We start from the raw sequence: 18489 nt of genomic DNA, 5'->3' as shown, positions 1-18489 counted from the left end.
CAGCAGATACATCTTCAAATGGTTCATCTCCCCGAGAGATGTAAAAAAAAAAAAAAGAGGGGGGGAATGTAATTCAGATTGTGTAAACATTGCTACCACATCCTAAGCAGCTTGCCATTTTATGAAAAAAAAAGGGCTTTCTCTGCCAACTGCTGAAGAAGAGGTAGACAGTATATCAGATGGATTTTCAAGATTTTGCTATCCCAAACTAGATCTAAAAGTGGTTTTTAAAAATTGTTTAAGAGAAATGCCGGTTCTACTTTCAGGCTTGCTGTACTTCAACAACCTTGTCAAAATAAAATACAAGGCTAAAAAAAAAAAAATCTTAACATGACTGAATAAACTATAGTTTGCTTGATCCATACTATTAAGAGCATAATTTCTAAACTAGGAATGAGAAATTTACTTATATGAAATTTACTTATTTCAAACTGAATGCTACCAGAGTTTGCATGCTGGAAGACAGGTGGTGCAAGCTTATATAAATGTGAATAAAAACAATAAAACTAAAAATATAACTACTTGTAGATTAACCTTAGCTTAATTTGAGAATGAAATTATCAATAGGGTAATCAATAGATGAGAGACAGAAAGGAAGAAAAAATGTATAATTTGTCCATCTGGGGTTTGGGACAAAATTGAACTCCACATAACTACTTCATTGTCCAAGAGAACTTAGCCTTTAGCCCTAAAAAAAAGGATCCAACACTCTTTACACTCTTAATAAAAAGACTTCTCATCATTTTTATCCCATAGGTATTTATTGCAATATTGGGAGAAAAGCTGTTGTGAAGCAGGTATTAATTGGTACTAGTTACATTAATTACTTTATTCTGAGAGGGTTTAGCACAGTTGACACACACAGCACTAAGTTTTATTTTTTAAAAAAGAATTGCTTCATGTTATGAAGTTTTGAAAACACGAGATGCCCAGCAATAACTAATTATCAAGTTTAGTAATCAACAATTATCCCACAATTATCCCTATTCTTAAACTTTGAAGCTGTGGCTTTTAACTTTGATTCAAGCTTTTGTTACATATCAGCTGCCACAAAGAGATCCACATACTTATGCTAACCATAGGGAGTTTAATCATTGTTTGAATAAACCACAAGCAGCTTTGTACGTGCAGCACTGCAAATTGCTAATGGTGACTCACAAATAGCAATATCTAGATTCAGAAAAGACACCAAAATCAAGCCAAACAAACAACTTTATATCTTAGCACAATGTATTGTAGACCAATGAATCCTGTGGGTGAAAATACAGAAAACAGACAGATTAACCAATCTACTAGGACAGGGGTGTCAAACTGGATTTCTTCGAGGGCCAGATCAGCATTGTAGTTCTCCTCTGCAGGCCGGGGGTGGGGAGGCAGGGAGAGGGGGAGGAGGAGACAGGACGGACGCTTCCTGCAGCATCCTGCCGGCAAAAATGGGTGTTGCGGATGCTGAGGTGTAGCCCGTTTTTGGCCGGGAGAGGCATCGTGGACCGGTCCTTTGATATTTCCAGGCCAGCCCTATAGGCCAGATTTAAGCACCCCATGGGCTGGATCTGTTCCACAGGCATTGAGTTTGACACCCCTGTACTAGGACAATCATATATTACAAGTGAAGTAGCTGTGCTTGCAATGAAAAAGTTCTGTGAGCATATTGCAAAAGAGGGATCCACAAGAAATTGATCCTTAAAACTAAGCAATGTTACAATTATACAAACTGGTGGCTAGCAGCGTCCATCAACTACATGGTAAATATTAAGCAAAGTAGTAATATAGGTGTCTAATACCCATATAATCTAAAAATATCTTTTCATATTAGTCATAAGAACCGCTAAGGACTGTAAGGTAGAGCCTGCTGGTCCTACCTTCTTCCCAGGAGGAACTGCTTTCATTTCTTATGATGCTTAAACCCACAACTTTGAAGGTATAATCAATTTGAAACATACTGATATCAATCCATACATCTGTATTTTATGTTTAAACCACAAGCACAGTAAAAGCCTCTTGCCCACACAATCTCATTTTTATTCAAAATAAACATCAAATATAAAAATAACCTTATCTCTTTATATTTATAATTTATATACCCATACATCTCACATAAGCGACTTTGGGTGAGAAACTCACCCAAACACAGAAGCTCACTACACACAAACTCCCTGGCATCAAAGGATAAACTATGATCCCATTTATCATAACTAGTACCGTGTTTCTACAACAATACGGCCTCCACCAATAGGAAGGCCCAGCATGATTTCTAGGCATGAGGTGAAATTAAGCCCCACCCCCAAAATTTAGGCCTATTTAAACCATGCGTTTCCCTGCCATTTCTCACATCGTTCGTTAGAACTACATGAGGTGAAGAGAAATGGGGGGGGGAAGGGTGGGGGGTGGGGGGGGAGAAAACTTGCCTTTAGGAGTGCCCTGCAGGTAGCCTAGGCTAGAATACCCCGATCTACTACTGATAGAACATCAGCTGATAGAAGCTTCCTGAAGGCAGAGTCACCAGCCGCTTCGATCTGCTGGTAGAAGTTGCCTCGGGGCGAGTGCCCATGCACAATCCCCTCTCCACGAGGCCACTTCTATCAGCCGACGAAAGCTCCCCAAAGGCAGAGTCCCCAGCTGCTTCGGGGCGAGGCGTGGCTGCCCGTGTCCCCTCGCCATCGGGGAGCTTCCATCACCCAAAAGACACTGCCTAATGGCAAGGGGACACGGGCAGCCACCCTCGCCCCAAAGCGGCTGGGGACTCTGCCTTCAGGGAGCTTTCGTCGGCTGATAGAAGTGGCCTCGTGGAGAAGTACGCACATGGGTCGCTCTAGGTGGGGAGGAAATTAAGTCACCCCCGAAAAGACGGCCTAGCCGTTTTTTCAGGGGTCAAAAAAAAAAAATAAGGCCTGGCCTTATTTTGTGAGAAACACGGTAACAACAGCAGAATTAACAATTATTTGAATATTAACGTCAATAAAGAGAACACATAACTGTGAAGAGTAAAATTTAAAGATTACTCTGAAGTTTGCAAAAACAGGCACCCTTATTCTAGAGTAAAGCCTACCAAATATAGTGGAACACTTTTAATGTTCCATTCAAAGATGGAAAAAATGTGATTTTTTTTCCCAATCTGAACATTTTTCTAATCAAATAAAAAAGGTAGCATGTGATCCCAGACCAAAACAGCCATGTAGGTTAAACAAAATAAAAATAATTACCCAAATAAGGGAATACATCTCAGTGCATTAAATAGTATGTAATAATATTATCAGTAAAAAGATATGCAACTATATTTTTAACACCATACCAGATAATACAGTTTTGTAACTGATTAGTCTTGGTTAAAAGGTTTTTTTTTAAGTTACTTAAAACATTTCATATTTTTAAAGTGTAATTTTTTAAAACGATCTAAATTCAAACTCTACAGATAATTGCAATGTAACCTTATAAATGCTTGATAAGGCTCCTTGTAAGAATATTGTACAAGATACCTGAGTGGAAGTCTATTTAACACAATGCATTGTTATATATTTGGCAGATGAGACAACAAACTGTCCTCAGCTGCCTTTTCCCCATGTTCATTCACAAATCCCTTGGCAAGGTTTTTCAGAGGTGGTTTGCCATTGCCTCCTTCCTATGGCTGAGGGAAAGAAACTGGCCCAAGGTCACCCAACAGGCTTTGTGCCTAAGGCAGTGCTAGAATTTATGGTGGTCTGATTTTTAGCCTGATGCCTTAACCACTACACCATTGTCCCCCAATAAAATAAATACATAGCTTGAAGGTATTCTTACATCCTACTTTCTTTCAGCTCCAACCCTTTCTGGACTAGTATAAATCCAAGTGACTCTAAGAATATAGAGTGTATTTTAAGAATGTACCAAGCAGAATTCAATTGGAAGTTATGTATTATATTGAATGCTATAATCTTAAAGGTATACATTGAAGTTAAATAAGAGTTTGAATGGATAAAATTAAAAGATATAAAGGTGTCATACTCCAATTGGTAACTACAGGGAAAAAATTGTTTAATAAGAAAAGATAATATGAAATTGAAACAGGACAGACAAAAGTATAAATATAATGATTTGATTGAGATGAGATAATTAAAATAAAGTTGAGAAAATTAAAAGAGGGGAAAAACTATGTAGAAAATATAAAACGGTAATAAGATATGGAATAGAATATAAAAATAAGCATGAAATTGAGTTTGATGTCTGTATGAAGAAGTGATAACCTGGGACCATGCTATTTTCAAAAAAGATGTTTTATTTGTATTTTGTTTTTGTGAAAACCCAAATAAAACTTAAAAAAAAAAACACCTTATGTTTATTCTTGTTTCTGTTATATTGTAAGCTTTTGACAAAAATAAAATAAACATAAGTAAATAAATAAATAAATAAATAAATAAATAAATAAAAAATGAGCTGAAGAGTTTGGGGATCCAAACTCTCAACTGGTACCGACCAGCTAATTTCACAGGGGACTAGACTGGACTTAAACATATTGTTCAGATGTTTCGCTCTAGAAGCAACCTGAATAGAGACATCTTCTGTTCATAACACAATTGTTCTCGGTCGCAGCATGTTAGATGTTTCATTGGGTTTTTAGCTTTTATGATAAAAGGATACATAGGAAGAGAGCCACCATGTTACTTTCTGGTGGCAAAAAAGTCAGGATACTGGTAGCACCTTTTATTAAAAGGCAGGGACTTTTATGAATTGCAGTTCATTTCATCCCATACATGGAGTGATTATGCTGATGTAGGAAGTTACACTAGAGTGAGGGGGGAGATTGATTGTACAAATGGTAGAATGTATGGAACTTGATAAGTGCAATCATGCAATTAATGATTTTAGAAAATCAGCCATCCAATATGATGGAAGATCGGAATTTCACCACCATTTGTATCTGATTTCCTCTGATTGCCAGGTTTTATCTGGTAATCACCAAAAAGTTTGGCTCTCCAAACTCTTCAGCTCAATTAACTTAACTTTCAGTGATGCAGGAAGATGTGTCAGAATTGCTAAGAGCATCAGGTCCTAACTTTACATCCATGTGGTCTTCAAACATTTGGTTCAACTGAGTGTGCACCACTCTTTCCTTTCTCACAATGTGCACTGATGGGACAGTGATGAGAATGAGGGGATTTCTTCCACTGCTTTCCTTATCAACTGCATATTTCCTGACCCAAAGTAGCCCACCATGGGAGCCAGGAAAAACATCAGCTTCATTAAGAAGCCAAATGATGCAGCAAGAGTACTTATGCCAGATCTACAGATCCAAATATGGCATACTGTTAGTCTTTATATACAGTATAAAGTATCTTCATCCTCAAAGGCACCCTCCAGGCTCCATAAAACAGGACAAAAGAGTGAGTACGATACATGAGCAGCTAAACTCAGCAAGCCATCATCAACAGAATTTGACTTGACTGCTTTTCAAAATGTCTATATTAGTGGGCTTATTTAACCTGGTCAACTCATTTTGCAGTTTTTGACTTTGAGTCCATTTGAAAAGCAAAGAGTAATTTTGGCTCTTGGTTTTCTTTCTTTTTTAAAAAATTTGGTGTCTGCCCATTCTGCCCCCTACATTCTCTCATGCCCTTTTTGTTTATGGAGACTTCAAAGTGCACTTAAGAATATAAAAATACTCTCTATGGTTGGCTATTTAGCTTAAATATGTATTAACTGAGAGCACGCTGTGGATGAAATCCATAGTATGGCTTATAAAAGCTAGTTTTAACTAGTTGATTTGACATGTTTCTTACAATTTTGGACTGTAGTGCTTTAAGCCTGAAAACAAAAGAGGTTTTGCTGAGCAAGGATATATGCATGAATTATGACTCCTGGCTATTCTTTTATTCTGAATGCTACTGAGAATGTCCATTTCAGATGCAAATGAGAGTAGCCAGGGAGGGCTCTTCTTCTCTCCCTCCCTCCCTGTGTGTGTGTGTGTGTGTGTGTGTGTGTGTGTGTGTGTGTGTTGGGGGAGAAATCCCTCTTTTGCTTTTCTTTCACTAATGCTTGTTTTATCAAATTAAAAGGTATCGTTTTAATTTATCAGATTAAGAAGTTTTTGTGTGTACAACCAGTGGGGAGAGGGGGGGAAAGTAACCATTTAAATACTGGGGAAGAGGGAGAAAGTTGACTAACATTCCTGGCTCTCTGCAAGACTTGGTAAGGCACTTCTGTGTTCCCATTCCTTTCAGTTTCAACACCTCCAAGTTCCAGGTAAGTGAGAGGTAAGGTTACTTTGCAGATCTCCAGCCAATCAGTGAGCGGGTAGCAAACAGATTACTCCTGTATGACTTTTAGCTGGTCCAGATTTTTTGCAACTCAAATCCTAAATCCCACTGTTCCCATGGCAGAAATACCAGGGTTGTTCTAGCAAAAATGTAGAATAACCAAAACATTCAAAAAAATATTTCTGAACAAATTGTGTTCATTCATAACAAGTAGACCATACTTCTACCATGCAAAGTTTTGTTCAAATATGATGTTTTGTGCCTCACAATTGCTTCCAATGGACAATGTTTCGAAGCATTCTCCTGAGTGAAGGATTTCTTGGTTGTGGGACCTTGACTCTAGAACCCACTAGGTGTGCCTGTTTCTTTCAAGATTTGAGTTGCATAAAATGAAAGCACTCATTTTAATATAAGACTTTGATTCTAACTGACCCTTATATGAGAAAAGAAAGAACAAATAAACACACAGGATCACATGTGAATTGCAGATTGAATGTTAAAAAAATTATTAGAGGTAAGCAAATTAATAAAGAAACTAAGAATAGGCCAGGAGAGCAACTGCTTGTAGTGAGGAGAATATTGACTGTTTCAATAGTTTAATATGAAATCCATATGGCAACTAATGTAGGCATTTATATCCTAGGAACCCACTGGCAAAATATATAATGAACACTTTCTTGAAAGCAAAGCCCAATAGAAATAAAATGCCTTATTCATGTTTAGACAACTGAAAAAGCTACTCTTCCTATAAATACATACTTCCCTCAACATACCTGAGTTGTATTTCATACTGGCCAGCATGACAAGGTTCAATATTCCTTATAATCAAGGTAAAGATGTCTTCATTTTGTAGGAATTCATAGCCTGCTTCTGTTGTTAGTTCCTCTCCATCTTTGAACCAATGAACTGTGGGGAATGGATCTCCAGCAATGGCACAGGAAATAATAACGTTCTGCCCCACTACTGCTCTCACTGACTGTGGTTTGCTAATAAACCATGGCTGAATACCATCCTGAGGTTCTGGAACACAAAGAAAAAAAATGTTAAGATGGGCAGGGAGAAAATTTAATAGCACTGGTGGAATCATGTGTGCTGAATTTCATTTAGCTTCTAACAAACCATTTTATGGATATTTTGCTTTGGATGCATATTCTGAATTGAGAACCTACTCACAATATTCTGGCTAGTGCAGCAGCAGAGGTAATAATCTTTAGCAATTCTCTATATAGCATAAGGAGGATACTTTCCTCAATGGCCATGCTTACCACAGCAGCCATTTGTGAAAGTGCAAACAAACTTACAAAATGCTATGTTCTGAAATAAGGGATCATGTCACTTCCTTTTAAGTTTTCTTTCACTTTTTTTTCATCACAAGTTAATAGGTCATTCTTCAGAATAGTAAAAGTTTAAATTCAGACTTTATCATAAGTCACTTTGCACAACATGCAGAAAACTTGCATGTTATATACATATCCATCCATCCCTTTTCCTGAGGAAGCTAACAATACTCAAATAATTTCCATCTGAATAGTTAAGTGTTTGCTGTAACAAAAGTTTCCATAATAGCTACAGCGACGGCATGTCTAATATGATTACAAAGAAAAAAAAGGGGGGGGAACCAAACAAACAAGGTGATCTATAAATACAGAGGGAAACGTTTTGGGGGAAAAAAGATGAGCGAACACATTATTGTGTCTAGGTAAAGAGATGGTAGCTCAGTCATTTCAGATGTGTTTGACTTTATAAGAAGTTTCCCGGAGGATCTCCATGTTTCTTTTGCTTCCAAAAATCTGAAGTCTTTAAAACAAAAAGCAACAACCCAGATGGTACTTTGTGTATTTCTTTAAAAAAAAATGGTCTGCTGTGGGCTGGAGAGAATGTTTAAGTAAATAAATGGAAGAAAGATAAATATAGTCCACGGTTGTTTTAAATATCTAGACAAATGAAAAATGAAGCCATGAAATGTCCAAAAAAAATCAGTACCTGGCATCCTAAAATTCTGATGTGAAATTTACAATAATATATTATTAAATAAAATTGAGATTGCTTCACATACTCTAGAATGAAGACACAAGGGATCTCAACTTGAGAGTTATTCCCTTGTATAGAATTATCTCAGGAGAAGACAGTTAACTTTGTAGCTGTTCATTTGCTATTTTTATAGTCTTAGTAATAAATCCCCAAAAATGCAAATTTTTCAAAACCCGAGAACAGCCTGCTTTAACCTAGTGCCCTCCAGATGCATTAGATTAGAATTCTATACCTGTATGGACTGAAGACTGGGATTTGTCTATTATATCTGAGGATAATAGGTGGGGAAAAAACAGTGTACAATGTCATTATCAAGCTCTGAACCTTTACACAACATATTTAATCATAACCCATTTGCAGATAATTATATACATATAAGAATGTTTATGCAAGAATTTAATGATTAACCCTTTCTCATCTACTGCTAATCTTGGGGTATGTTCCATAAACTATCTTCACTGTTTCATTATTATTTACTCCATCAATATTCTCTGCAAGGAGACTGTGCAGCCAGAAGTAGAGAAACTGAGAAATGGGCTATAGAAGAAAATGAGGGAGAGTGGGAAGAAAGGGAATGGCTTCATTCACTTTGCTTTGGAACTCCACTCCCATGCATGTGAGCCACAGTAGAGTATTCCTAAAAGAATTTGGGCCTTGATAAAATAATTCAATAGAAATTTTCCATCCCTGCCCTAATATGTAATATCCATGGATGCATGCTCGAATAAAGCATTTGTGTATAAGTTTACCCTTTTCATATTCCCATAAGCATATTCATGCAGCTGGGTGTCTCATTTTGGCTAAATAACATTTGCTTTCATTATGTGTTTTGCTTTACTCTCTTCACAAAAATTCACTGCCATCATTCACTATACTCACAAGGGCTGGGCTGCACTTCCTTTAGCTTTAGTGCCATGGCCTTAGCTATTGTAACCTTAAGTCTCTTTTTGGAAGTGCTACATCATGAATAGGCCCATGCATTACTTCAGATCTGAAGAGTAAAATGATGCTTCAGGGGTCAGCTGTACAGCACCCTCTGGTAACCCTTTAAAGTGGCAGCAGCAGCAACTTTTCCCAGAGCTGCTATGATGCAATTCTGGGAGAAGACATATTTGGTTTCTGGAATTGCTGACAGACACTATGTCTGTGTCCATGCATGCAACATATGGGCTTCCTCCCTCCTTGCTTGTTTAGATTACTCAAAGCTATTATTTTATGGCCTGTAGTTTTCTAAATACATGAAATGTCTAAATTAGGTCATTAAGCACATGGCAGTATATTATTGCTATTCTGGTAATTAATATACATAATTTCTATCTTTAAATATTCCATTCCATCAGGTGCTTGAACAAATAAATGTAACTGCTTATAATTATACACACACACACAAGCACATACCGTATTTGCCGGCGTATAAGGCGACTGGGCGTATAAGACGACCCCCAACATTTCCACTCAAAATATAGAGTTTGTTATATACTCGCCGTATAAGACGACCCCCACTTGGAGGCATGTTTTTCAGGGCAAAAAGTCATCTCATACGCCGGCAAATACGGTAAGTTGTAACACTTGGGGTATTCTGGATATAATTCTTGATTGACACCCCACCCCTTTCCCCAAACTTACAAAGCCACCAAAATGCTTTAGAGAGGCAGCTTCGCCTTTCTCAGGCTGGCACTCAATTCCTCTCCCTTTCTTTGTGACAGCCCCGCGTGCGTGCATCGGGACTCCAAGGGTGGGGGATAGACAGCTGCCAACTCTCTCTCTCTCTCTCTGTGTGTGTGTGTGTGTGTGTGTGTGTGTGTGTGTGGTGTGGAGGGTAATTCCGGCTATCTCTGGCCTCCGCTCGGTTTAAAGTCACTTGGCCGGTTCCCAAGTCGCAGCGCGCGCTGGCCGGGAGACGCGGCGCCGGGTGGCAGCTCGGTGCAGGGGAGGCGGATCTTTCTCTCTTAAGTGAGGAGGGGACAAGAGGAGGGTGGGACGGGACGGGGTGGGAGGAGGTCCCTCACCTTCTTCCACCGCTCACCGGACCCTTTTCTTCCCAAGGGGACCCTGGAAAGCAGCTCGGGAGCCGGGTGGCCCTGCCCAGCAGGGTCCCATCAGGAACTTCCTGAGGACACCCCCGCCCCAAGCACAGCCCTCCCGGTCTTTCAAAGAGGGAGGGAGAAGTGGGAGGAGCAAATTGCCGCCCCGCCCGCTGCCCAGAAGGAGGGGCGCCACAGTCCACCCCACCATCTTCTCCCTCCCACTCCCGGGCCATTACGCGGCTCGGGGCTGGCTGGGCGGCGGCCCGCCAGAGACCCTCCCGCTCCACCCCACCCCACTTCCAGATTGGCCTCCGCAGCGCCCGAGCCGGGCGGAGGGTGGGGGGTGGGTGGGGGAGGAGGAGGAAGAGAGACTCGGCTGGACTTGAAGGGGCTTCGCAAGTTGCGGAGCCCCGCCCATCGCTCTTGCACCGAGTGACAACGTATTTACCGGCGTATAAGACGACCCCCCACTTGGAGGCATGTTTTTCAGGGCAAAAAGTCGTCTTATACGCCGGCAAATACGGTATATAGTTTCACCCATAAATAAGAAAACAATAGATAGAATATACTAAGTGTAACTTGAACTTAAAATGTTATATTCATAATCAAGTTTCTGAACTAACTATTCAGTCAAGTAGTCACATCCCTAAGCTCCTACCCTCTACACTACAGAAACACATCACAACTTTTTATAAATCTATATATTCTCATTTAATACTTTCTTTTCTGGTTATAGAAATTAGACTACATTTTTCCGAGTGAAGCAGAATGGCAATATCCATTAAAATTGTATCTAAAGGGAAACTATGGAGTTTCAGAGAGACAGGGAGGTTCTCAACTTTTTGAATACTTTCCTGTGTAGCTGTTAAACAATGCAGTAAAACAGTGTGTGTGTGTGTGTGTGTGTGTGTGTGTGTCTGTCTGTCTGTCTGTCTGTGAGCGTGCGTGCATACCTGTCGGCATATAGATATAAAATCTTTACCTTGTACAGTCAGGGTTGCTTCAGTATGAATTCCTCCCAAGTCATTCCAGGCCTCACAGGTGTATTCTCCTGTGTCCTCAGGAAATACCTCTTGGATACAGAGGCGATACACATTGCCTTTCTTCTCAAAGTGAAAATCCTCTGTTTCCTGGATTTCTTTACCATTGTGAAGCCAAATTATTTCGGGAGGTGGATTAGCTGAGCCACAAATAAAACAGAAGTCTTTGAGATAAAACAAAGGCAGCAGGGGAAGTCATGAACTATTCTATTAGGCCAGCTGCAACTATAAGATAAGGCAGAACAAGAAACTCACATGGACTTCCTGCTGCCATAACAATATTAAAAAGCCCTATTCTCAGTAAAATACAGGGATATAATATAGAACATTATAGAATATTAGTGAATTCTTATCTGCACATACATACATGCACACACAGACCAATTCTTTGGCTTTAGTCACATCAATGCACCTGTGTCTGATCAACTATTATATTATGGCTTCCTATCAAAAGCAAAACATGTGTTCAAACATACATATTATGTTCCAGAATTAATGGAACTGTCCTACCCCATTCTTTTTTCTAATCTTCTGAAAATGTCTTTTGCAAAAAATAGAAATAATAGTTTCTTCACATGTGCTCTTGGCACTTTTCTCATTGTGTGTTTTACTGTTTTGCACCCCATTTAATCCTATTATTTAATAGAAAAACTGAGTTTTCACAAATCATTTCTCACTCTTCCATAGATCTAGATAAAGGGTTCTATTTATTTGTTTGTACTAGTTTTATAGCCTAACCCAAACAGGGTCTGGACAAGCTACAACAAAGCCCAAAGAAATGCACAAAAATCATATAATATAATTAACATGTTAAAGTTAACATAAGCATATTCCAAAAAAAGAAGGCACTTCTTTATTCTACAATGACAGTAGAGCCATCTATTTACCTTAGATTCTACTGGTTTCCCTGGCTTCTCTAATGATAAAAAGTTAAAAAAAGAAAAAAGGCAGTAAACATGAACCAAAGGCAAAAAACTGCTCAATTACAAAACAGAATACCCTTGTTAAAATTATGAGCAATTTCTTATTTCTTATTTAGTTCTATTTCTATATTGCCTTTTTCCCAAGTTTTCCCACTAGAAAACACAAATATTTACCTGAAACCTCTACTGTCATAATCACTTGGCTCCCATCCATTACCTTGAGATCACTTAGGCCTTTCAGGAGGATTGGAGGAAAGGTTTTATTGGCTGCAACTGTCTGTGCACTTTCTAGTTTAATTCTGCTCCTCTTTTCTGCTTAAATAAGAGACATAATGGTTTCCATAAGGAACTCTTGTAAAAAAATGCAATTACACTTATCAGAACACAACTTAATAGGACAGCACCATTTCCAATGTAGAAAGACTCAACACTTCATCAGAAATCATTATCATAAAGTATAACTCCACATTTACGGATTATTATTAATCAAACATTTTAATTTAATTAATTGTCATGCAAAAACTTCTGAAATTGTTATAGAACACATAACACCAACTTTATTATTTATACATCTTTGCTAAAGATGCAAGAAAAAATAATATTAAATCACATCCTAATTTTGGATTACTCTGTTGAGAAATTTTCTAAAAGATCTTTGCCATTCATTTATTTCCCTAGAAAGGTTATATAAATAATGAGAACAATTATTATTGCCTAAAGTATGCTATTTGGCTCAAATGTAACTAATCGCAAATTATTTTTATTGAGCAGCTATATTCGGAAGTGTACTGAACAAAAATGTCTAGGATATTGAGATAGATTTTTAATAGCTATTAGAATAAGAAATAAGAGCAATGCGGTGGTCTGGAGGTGAAGGTGCTCGCCTCCCACTCGGAAGGTTGAGAGTTTAGTCCTAGGTAGCAGCAGGTGTTTTTTTCTCAGGGCGCAAAGAGAAAATATCTGCCGCAAATTCTGCATAGGCATCAGGAAGGACTCGGCTCCATTCAGTCGCCATAACTCCACCCCAAATAAAGGGTTGTAAAAAGAAAAAAAGTGTAAGAAATAATAAAGACAATGAAAATTGGAGTGGGGATAGAATGGGGGGCTGGGAAATGATTCATAGATTAGAGCACCAAGAAGCAATTTTTTTTAGAAAGGGGAGGATTATATATTATATTTATACTTATACTATACTTATACTATATAATTACAGTATATAGTACATAGACAAGCTACTCCTAAAATTAAAATCTTATGGTATCTCTGGACAACTGCATAACTGGATAGAAGCATTCCTGTCAAACAGACAACAAATGGTCAAAATTGAGAGCGTCCTATCAAATTCTGTACCTGTCAACAGTGGTGTCCCCTAAGGCAGTGTTCTAGGACCAACTCTTTTCATACTCTACATAAATGACCTCTATGATCATATTAAGAGCAACTGTGTTCTCTTCGCTAACAATGTAAAGCTATTCAATACCACAGACAATACTGCTACCCTTCAAAAAGACATTGACTATGTATCAGAATGGTCAAACAAATGGCAACTTCAAATCTCAACAAATAAATGCTCTATCTTACATATTGGCAAAAAAAAATCAGAAAATAAAATACAAGCTGAATAGTCAAGACCTTCTTGATGATCCAAACTCTATCAAGGACCTTCGAGTACTCATCTCTAATGATCTAAATGCTAGAGCCCACTGTAACTACATGGCCAAAAAGGCATTAAGAGTTGTTAACCTAATCCTGTGTAGCTTTTTGTCTGGTAATATCACACTACTAACTAGAGCATACAAAACATTTCCTAGACCAATACTTGAATACAGCTCATCAGTCTGGAACCTGCATTATGTATCTGATATTAATACAGTTGAGAAAGTCCAGAAATATTTCACAAGAAAAGTTCTCCACTCCTCTACTCGTTGCAGAATACCTTATGCCACCAGACTTGAAATTCTGGACCTAGAAAACCTAGAACTACGCCGCCTTCGGTCCCATCTAAGTATAGTACATAAAATTATATATTGCAATGTCCTACCTGTCAATGAATACTTCAGCTTCAGCCATAACAATACAAGAGCACACAATATATACAAACTCAAGGTAAACTGCACCAAACCTGATTGCAGGAAATACGACTTCAGCAACAGAGTGGTCAATGTCTGGAATACTCTACACCTGACTTCCCCAAACCCCAAAAACTTTAACCTTAGACTTTCTACTATTGATCTCACCCCTTTCCTAAGAGGTCTGTAGGGGGTGTGTAAAAGCGCAACAACGTGTCTACCGTCCCTGTCCTATTGTTTCTTTTTATTTTTCTTATATGTATCCATTGCATGTATTCATAACTATGTTTATACTTATACCTGTTACCTTATAATCGCTTGACAAAATAAATAAATAAATAAATAAATAAATAAATAAATAAATAAATAAATAAAATGTAGCTTATACTATATTTACATGGAAGAAATATATGTTGTTAAAAGAACTCAATAAAGATAGATATTTTATTGTTAGGAAAAACCCAATTCCATGATTGTTGCAATTGGTGATTAAATCCCATCAAGTTTGGGGAAATCATCTTCAGGCAGCCAAATTGACTTTAGATCAGGATAGAAACAGTGTAGCCTTAGAACCACATGCAGGTCATTAGCATCTCTTCTGGGCCTCCAGAGCACTCCTATTATCATGGTAATGAATTCAGGAGCAAATAATACTTCCAACTTGCAAATAAGCCTTATGTCCACTTAAGGACCAAGACCTGTTTTAATCTCATCTATTTTTAGGATACAACCATTGATCTGATTCTTGTGTAGACTGAAATTGGGAGCTTTTGTTTTAATGGAAGGAAATGGTTTAACAAGCTGCTTTTTCTCCTCATATTTTCAGGAAGGAATACAGCAGAAGGAATAACCTGACCTAAAAATTCCGGAATATAACTTCACGCAAATAAAAACATCCATGTAATTATTTTATACTGTTCTCATTTAACACTTAGCTAGTATTTAAAACTGGCACACATATTGCATGTTAGGCTGACTGGTATGTCTTCCTAGAATTTCCTGGATGCTTCAGTCAGTATGGCTTAACTGGGCTCTTGGCCCAGACTCAGCCTTTATGGCATGTCTAGCTAAGAATTTTTATTTGCATACTACAAGAAAACACTTAAACAATTCACTGTCCTTTGTCAAGATGGAGGTACAATTCTCTTTTTATACACACTATAATTTAATTCCAATAATTCTTTCTCTTAGTCTTCCTATTGTTTAATGAATTTTTCTGCCCTGTACTACTTAGCTTTGAAGCTAGATGATTAGTATTGTTGACATAACTGTCATCTCTATCTTAGAAACTATGGCTCTCAACATCCACAAACTATTAATAGAATTGGGTTATAATCTTTATATGATGTTCAGGAAGAAAAAATGTGAGTACTTTACACTTATTTCATGAGCACTTAAGCAATGAAGCTTTCCAAACCTTTTTTTAAAGCTTTAAATATTATATGGACATATAAATGAACAGTGTTAAATGATGCTTTTATATATTTATATTTATCTCCCTTGGTATATGAGAATGTCAAATCTGCATCTGAAAATATTTTCTCTTTATGCACCCAACTGAACAAATCTTTATCTAAGGGGATTAGGGGTTTTTGGTTTTTGTATTGGGGTTTTATTTTTGTAAGTTGCTCGGAATTGGGTGGCAATATAATTGAGTGAATTGGGTAGCAATAATTATAATTATTTTCAATAAATAATAATTGAAGCCAATGGCCCATCAATAAATATCTTGTTTTTTTTTAAGATACCAAAGATATTTTAAGTTCTACTGCTATAGCTAGTAACAGACATGACTCCTTTCAAATTTATATTGTAACAGGTTTTAATTAATAATTTCCATTATTACTTAGCCCATCTAAATATATTAAGTAAATATTTTTGTTCTGTTCTTTGTAGGAAATTCTTCGCATCAAAGAATTGATGAATGTTGTCATTAAATCTCCTGTTTTGGTCAGTGGGTATTCTATATATTTTTACCACATTGAAATGAGCAAGGCAATTATAAATGTGCCATGACAATGATACAATATTTATTCCAAAACCCATTGCTCAAGAATAATTGAGTTATTCAGTAATAACTCACCAGTAGACATTGAGAACTGACACTAAAATCTATATATTTTGCTTTTGAACTCAGTACAATTTACTTCTGACAATAAAGGAGCAACATTAATAGAATACAGTTTTAACAACAGAACAGGAAAGGTTAATCCTAATTCTTTTTTTAAATTGTACCTGTCAATGTGTTATCAAATTTGCCCACTCCCCCTTGCCCCATTTATATATGTGTCTCTTCCTTTCAGTTTTAATACTTTGCACTCCAACCTTGGGAAGCTATAATAACACAGGATGCAGATTCCAATGAGAAAACAAAAAGCAGCTTCTCCAATTACTAATCTAAAAATGGCCATGCTTAGTTTGAATGGTTAGAAATGGAAAAGGAAACTTCTAAATAATGAAAAGCATTTTTATTCCACATAAAGTTCACAAACAACTTTCCCACAGCACTCCTTCTTACTTAATACAGCAGCTTGATCATGAATGAAAAGGGCCATCTTTTATTAGCATCCCGACTGTGAGTGGCATACAATGCTCCTTGAGTCAGCTCCCCAGAGATTTAGGTTCAAGTGCTTCTTCCAGAGAAATATTTTTTTCAGAATGTAGAAAGTGCCCTCTGCTCTGCTTTACTTTCTTCTGCCCATATGACAGTTTCCCATGATCACAGCCAAAACTATCAGGAAATTGAAAGGGTATTAATTCACGGGCCAATTTCAAGATTCTACATTCCCCCTTCTGGGGACTGATGTACTAAAATGGGAAGAATGCATTCAAGTACTTTCCTAACGTTTCTTCATTTGCTTAACAATATACTTCAAGGACTCAAATTAGTATCTGACTGGCCAACAGTCTGATTCATTCAGCAATACAAACAAGGGAAGCCACCGATCATTGCTGCTAGCATCTCTTAGCCAATCAATGAACTTCTAGTGCTCTTAACATTACACTATCTCATCAAAGAGTTAAGATCTCAGATACCCATGGTCTGGTTCAAATAGAATAGAATAGAATAGAATAGAATAGAATAGAATAGAATAGAATAGAACAGAACAGAATACTTTATTGGCCAAGTGTGATTGGACACACAAGGAATTTGTCTTGCTGTAAATACTCTCAGTATACATAAAGAAAAGATACATTCGCTAAGAATCAAGAATCATAAGGTACAACACTTAATGATAGTCATAGGGTACAATCAACAATCAAATCATACTAGGAAACAGTCAATATAAATCGTAAGGATACAAGCGACAAAGTTACAGTCCTACAATCACAAGTGGGAGGGGATGGGTGATAAGGAGTGATGAGAAGAGTAATAGTAGTGCAGACTTTGTAAATAGTTGAACTGTGTTGAGGGAATTATTTGTTTAGCAGAGTGATGGCATTTGGGGGAAAACTGTCCTTGTGTCTAGTTGTTCTGGTGTGCAGTGCTCTATAGCATCGTTTTGAGGGAAGGAGTTGAAACAGTTTATGTCCGGGATGTGAGGGGCCTGTAAATATTTTCACAGCCCTCTTTATTTCAACTTTCAGCACATCTTACATGGGTAGTTCTTAAAAGTAATCTCTCATTCATTTCTCATATGGCTAGGTAATGTTAGGTGCCTCAAAATGTAAAGTATCGGGGAGAGGGCCAAAGGAGAGGAGAAATTGCTATATATAATATGTAGAAAGATCTCCTTCCCCACACTTTTTATTTATGGATAAACATTTAACCATGATGGCGAACCTATGGCACGCGTGCCAGAAGTGGCACACAGAGCCACTTCTGCTGGCACATGAGAGGTCACCTGGAAGAGCCCCACTGCACATGCATGTGTGCCGCCCACCAGCTGATTGTCAGGTATCTGGTGCGCATGCGTAGGGGTGCATGGGAGATGTGTGTGCATGCGCAGGGGCATGCTGGGTGTAGGCGCATTGACTTCTGGCTGCTGGCACATGAGCGGGAGCGCAATTTTTGGCACAGGAGACAAAAAAGATTAGCCACCACTGACATATAACATAGTGTAAATGTGGAATGATTTCTAAGAATAGACAGAGAAAATGTCTCTCTTTTTTTTTTTTAGATTTGAGGAATTCCCTGTTGTGCCCAAGAATGGCCAAATTTCTATTCT

The 18489-nt window shown here is 37.8% G+C and overlaps 1 protein-coding gene across 6 annotated transcripts in view; it reads right to left on the bottom strand.

Moving 5' to 3' along the window:
• The window catches only part of MYLK (myosin light chain kinase), a 197074-nt gene that overhangs the window by 79268 nt on the left and 99317 nt on the right, over nucleotides 1–18489 (bottom strand). For 5 of the 6 annotated variants that reach the window (XM_087950207.1, XM_087950213.1, XM_087950212.1 and 2 more), the window contains exons 12-14: nucleotides 12426–12566; nucleotides 11271–11468; nucleotides 7004–7250 (exon numbers count right to left, since the gene is read on the bottom strand). In XM_087950207.1, the coding sequence (XP_087806333.1) occupies nucleotides 7004–7250; nucleotides 11271–11468; nucleotides 12426–12566 (586 nt within the window). The remainder of the gene's footprint in view (nucleotides 1–7003; nucleotides 7251–11270; nucleotides 11469–12425; nucleotides 12567–18489) is intronic. The other variant, XM_087950208.1, reaches the window with a different exon arrangement.

This window comes from Notechis scutatus, chromosome 1 (genome assembly GCF_049901735.1).
Source record: "Notechis scutatus isolate UNSWTSFEM ecotype Mainland chromosome 1, rNotScu1.2, whole genome shotgun sequence".
NCBI lineage: Eukaryota > Metazoa > Chordata > Lepidosauria > Squamata > Elapidae > Notechis > Notechis scutatus.
This window is presented reverse-complemented; position numbering and strand designations above follow the sequence as displayed.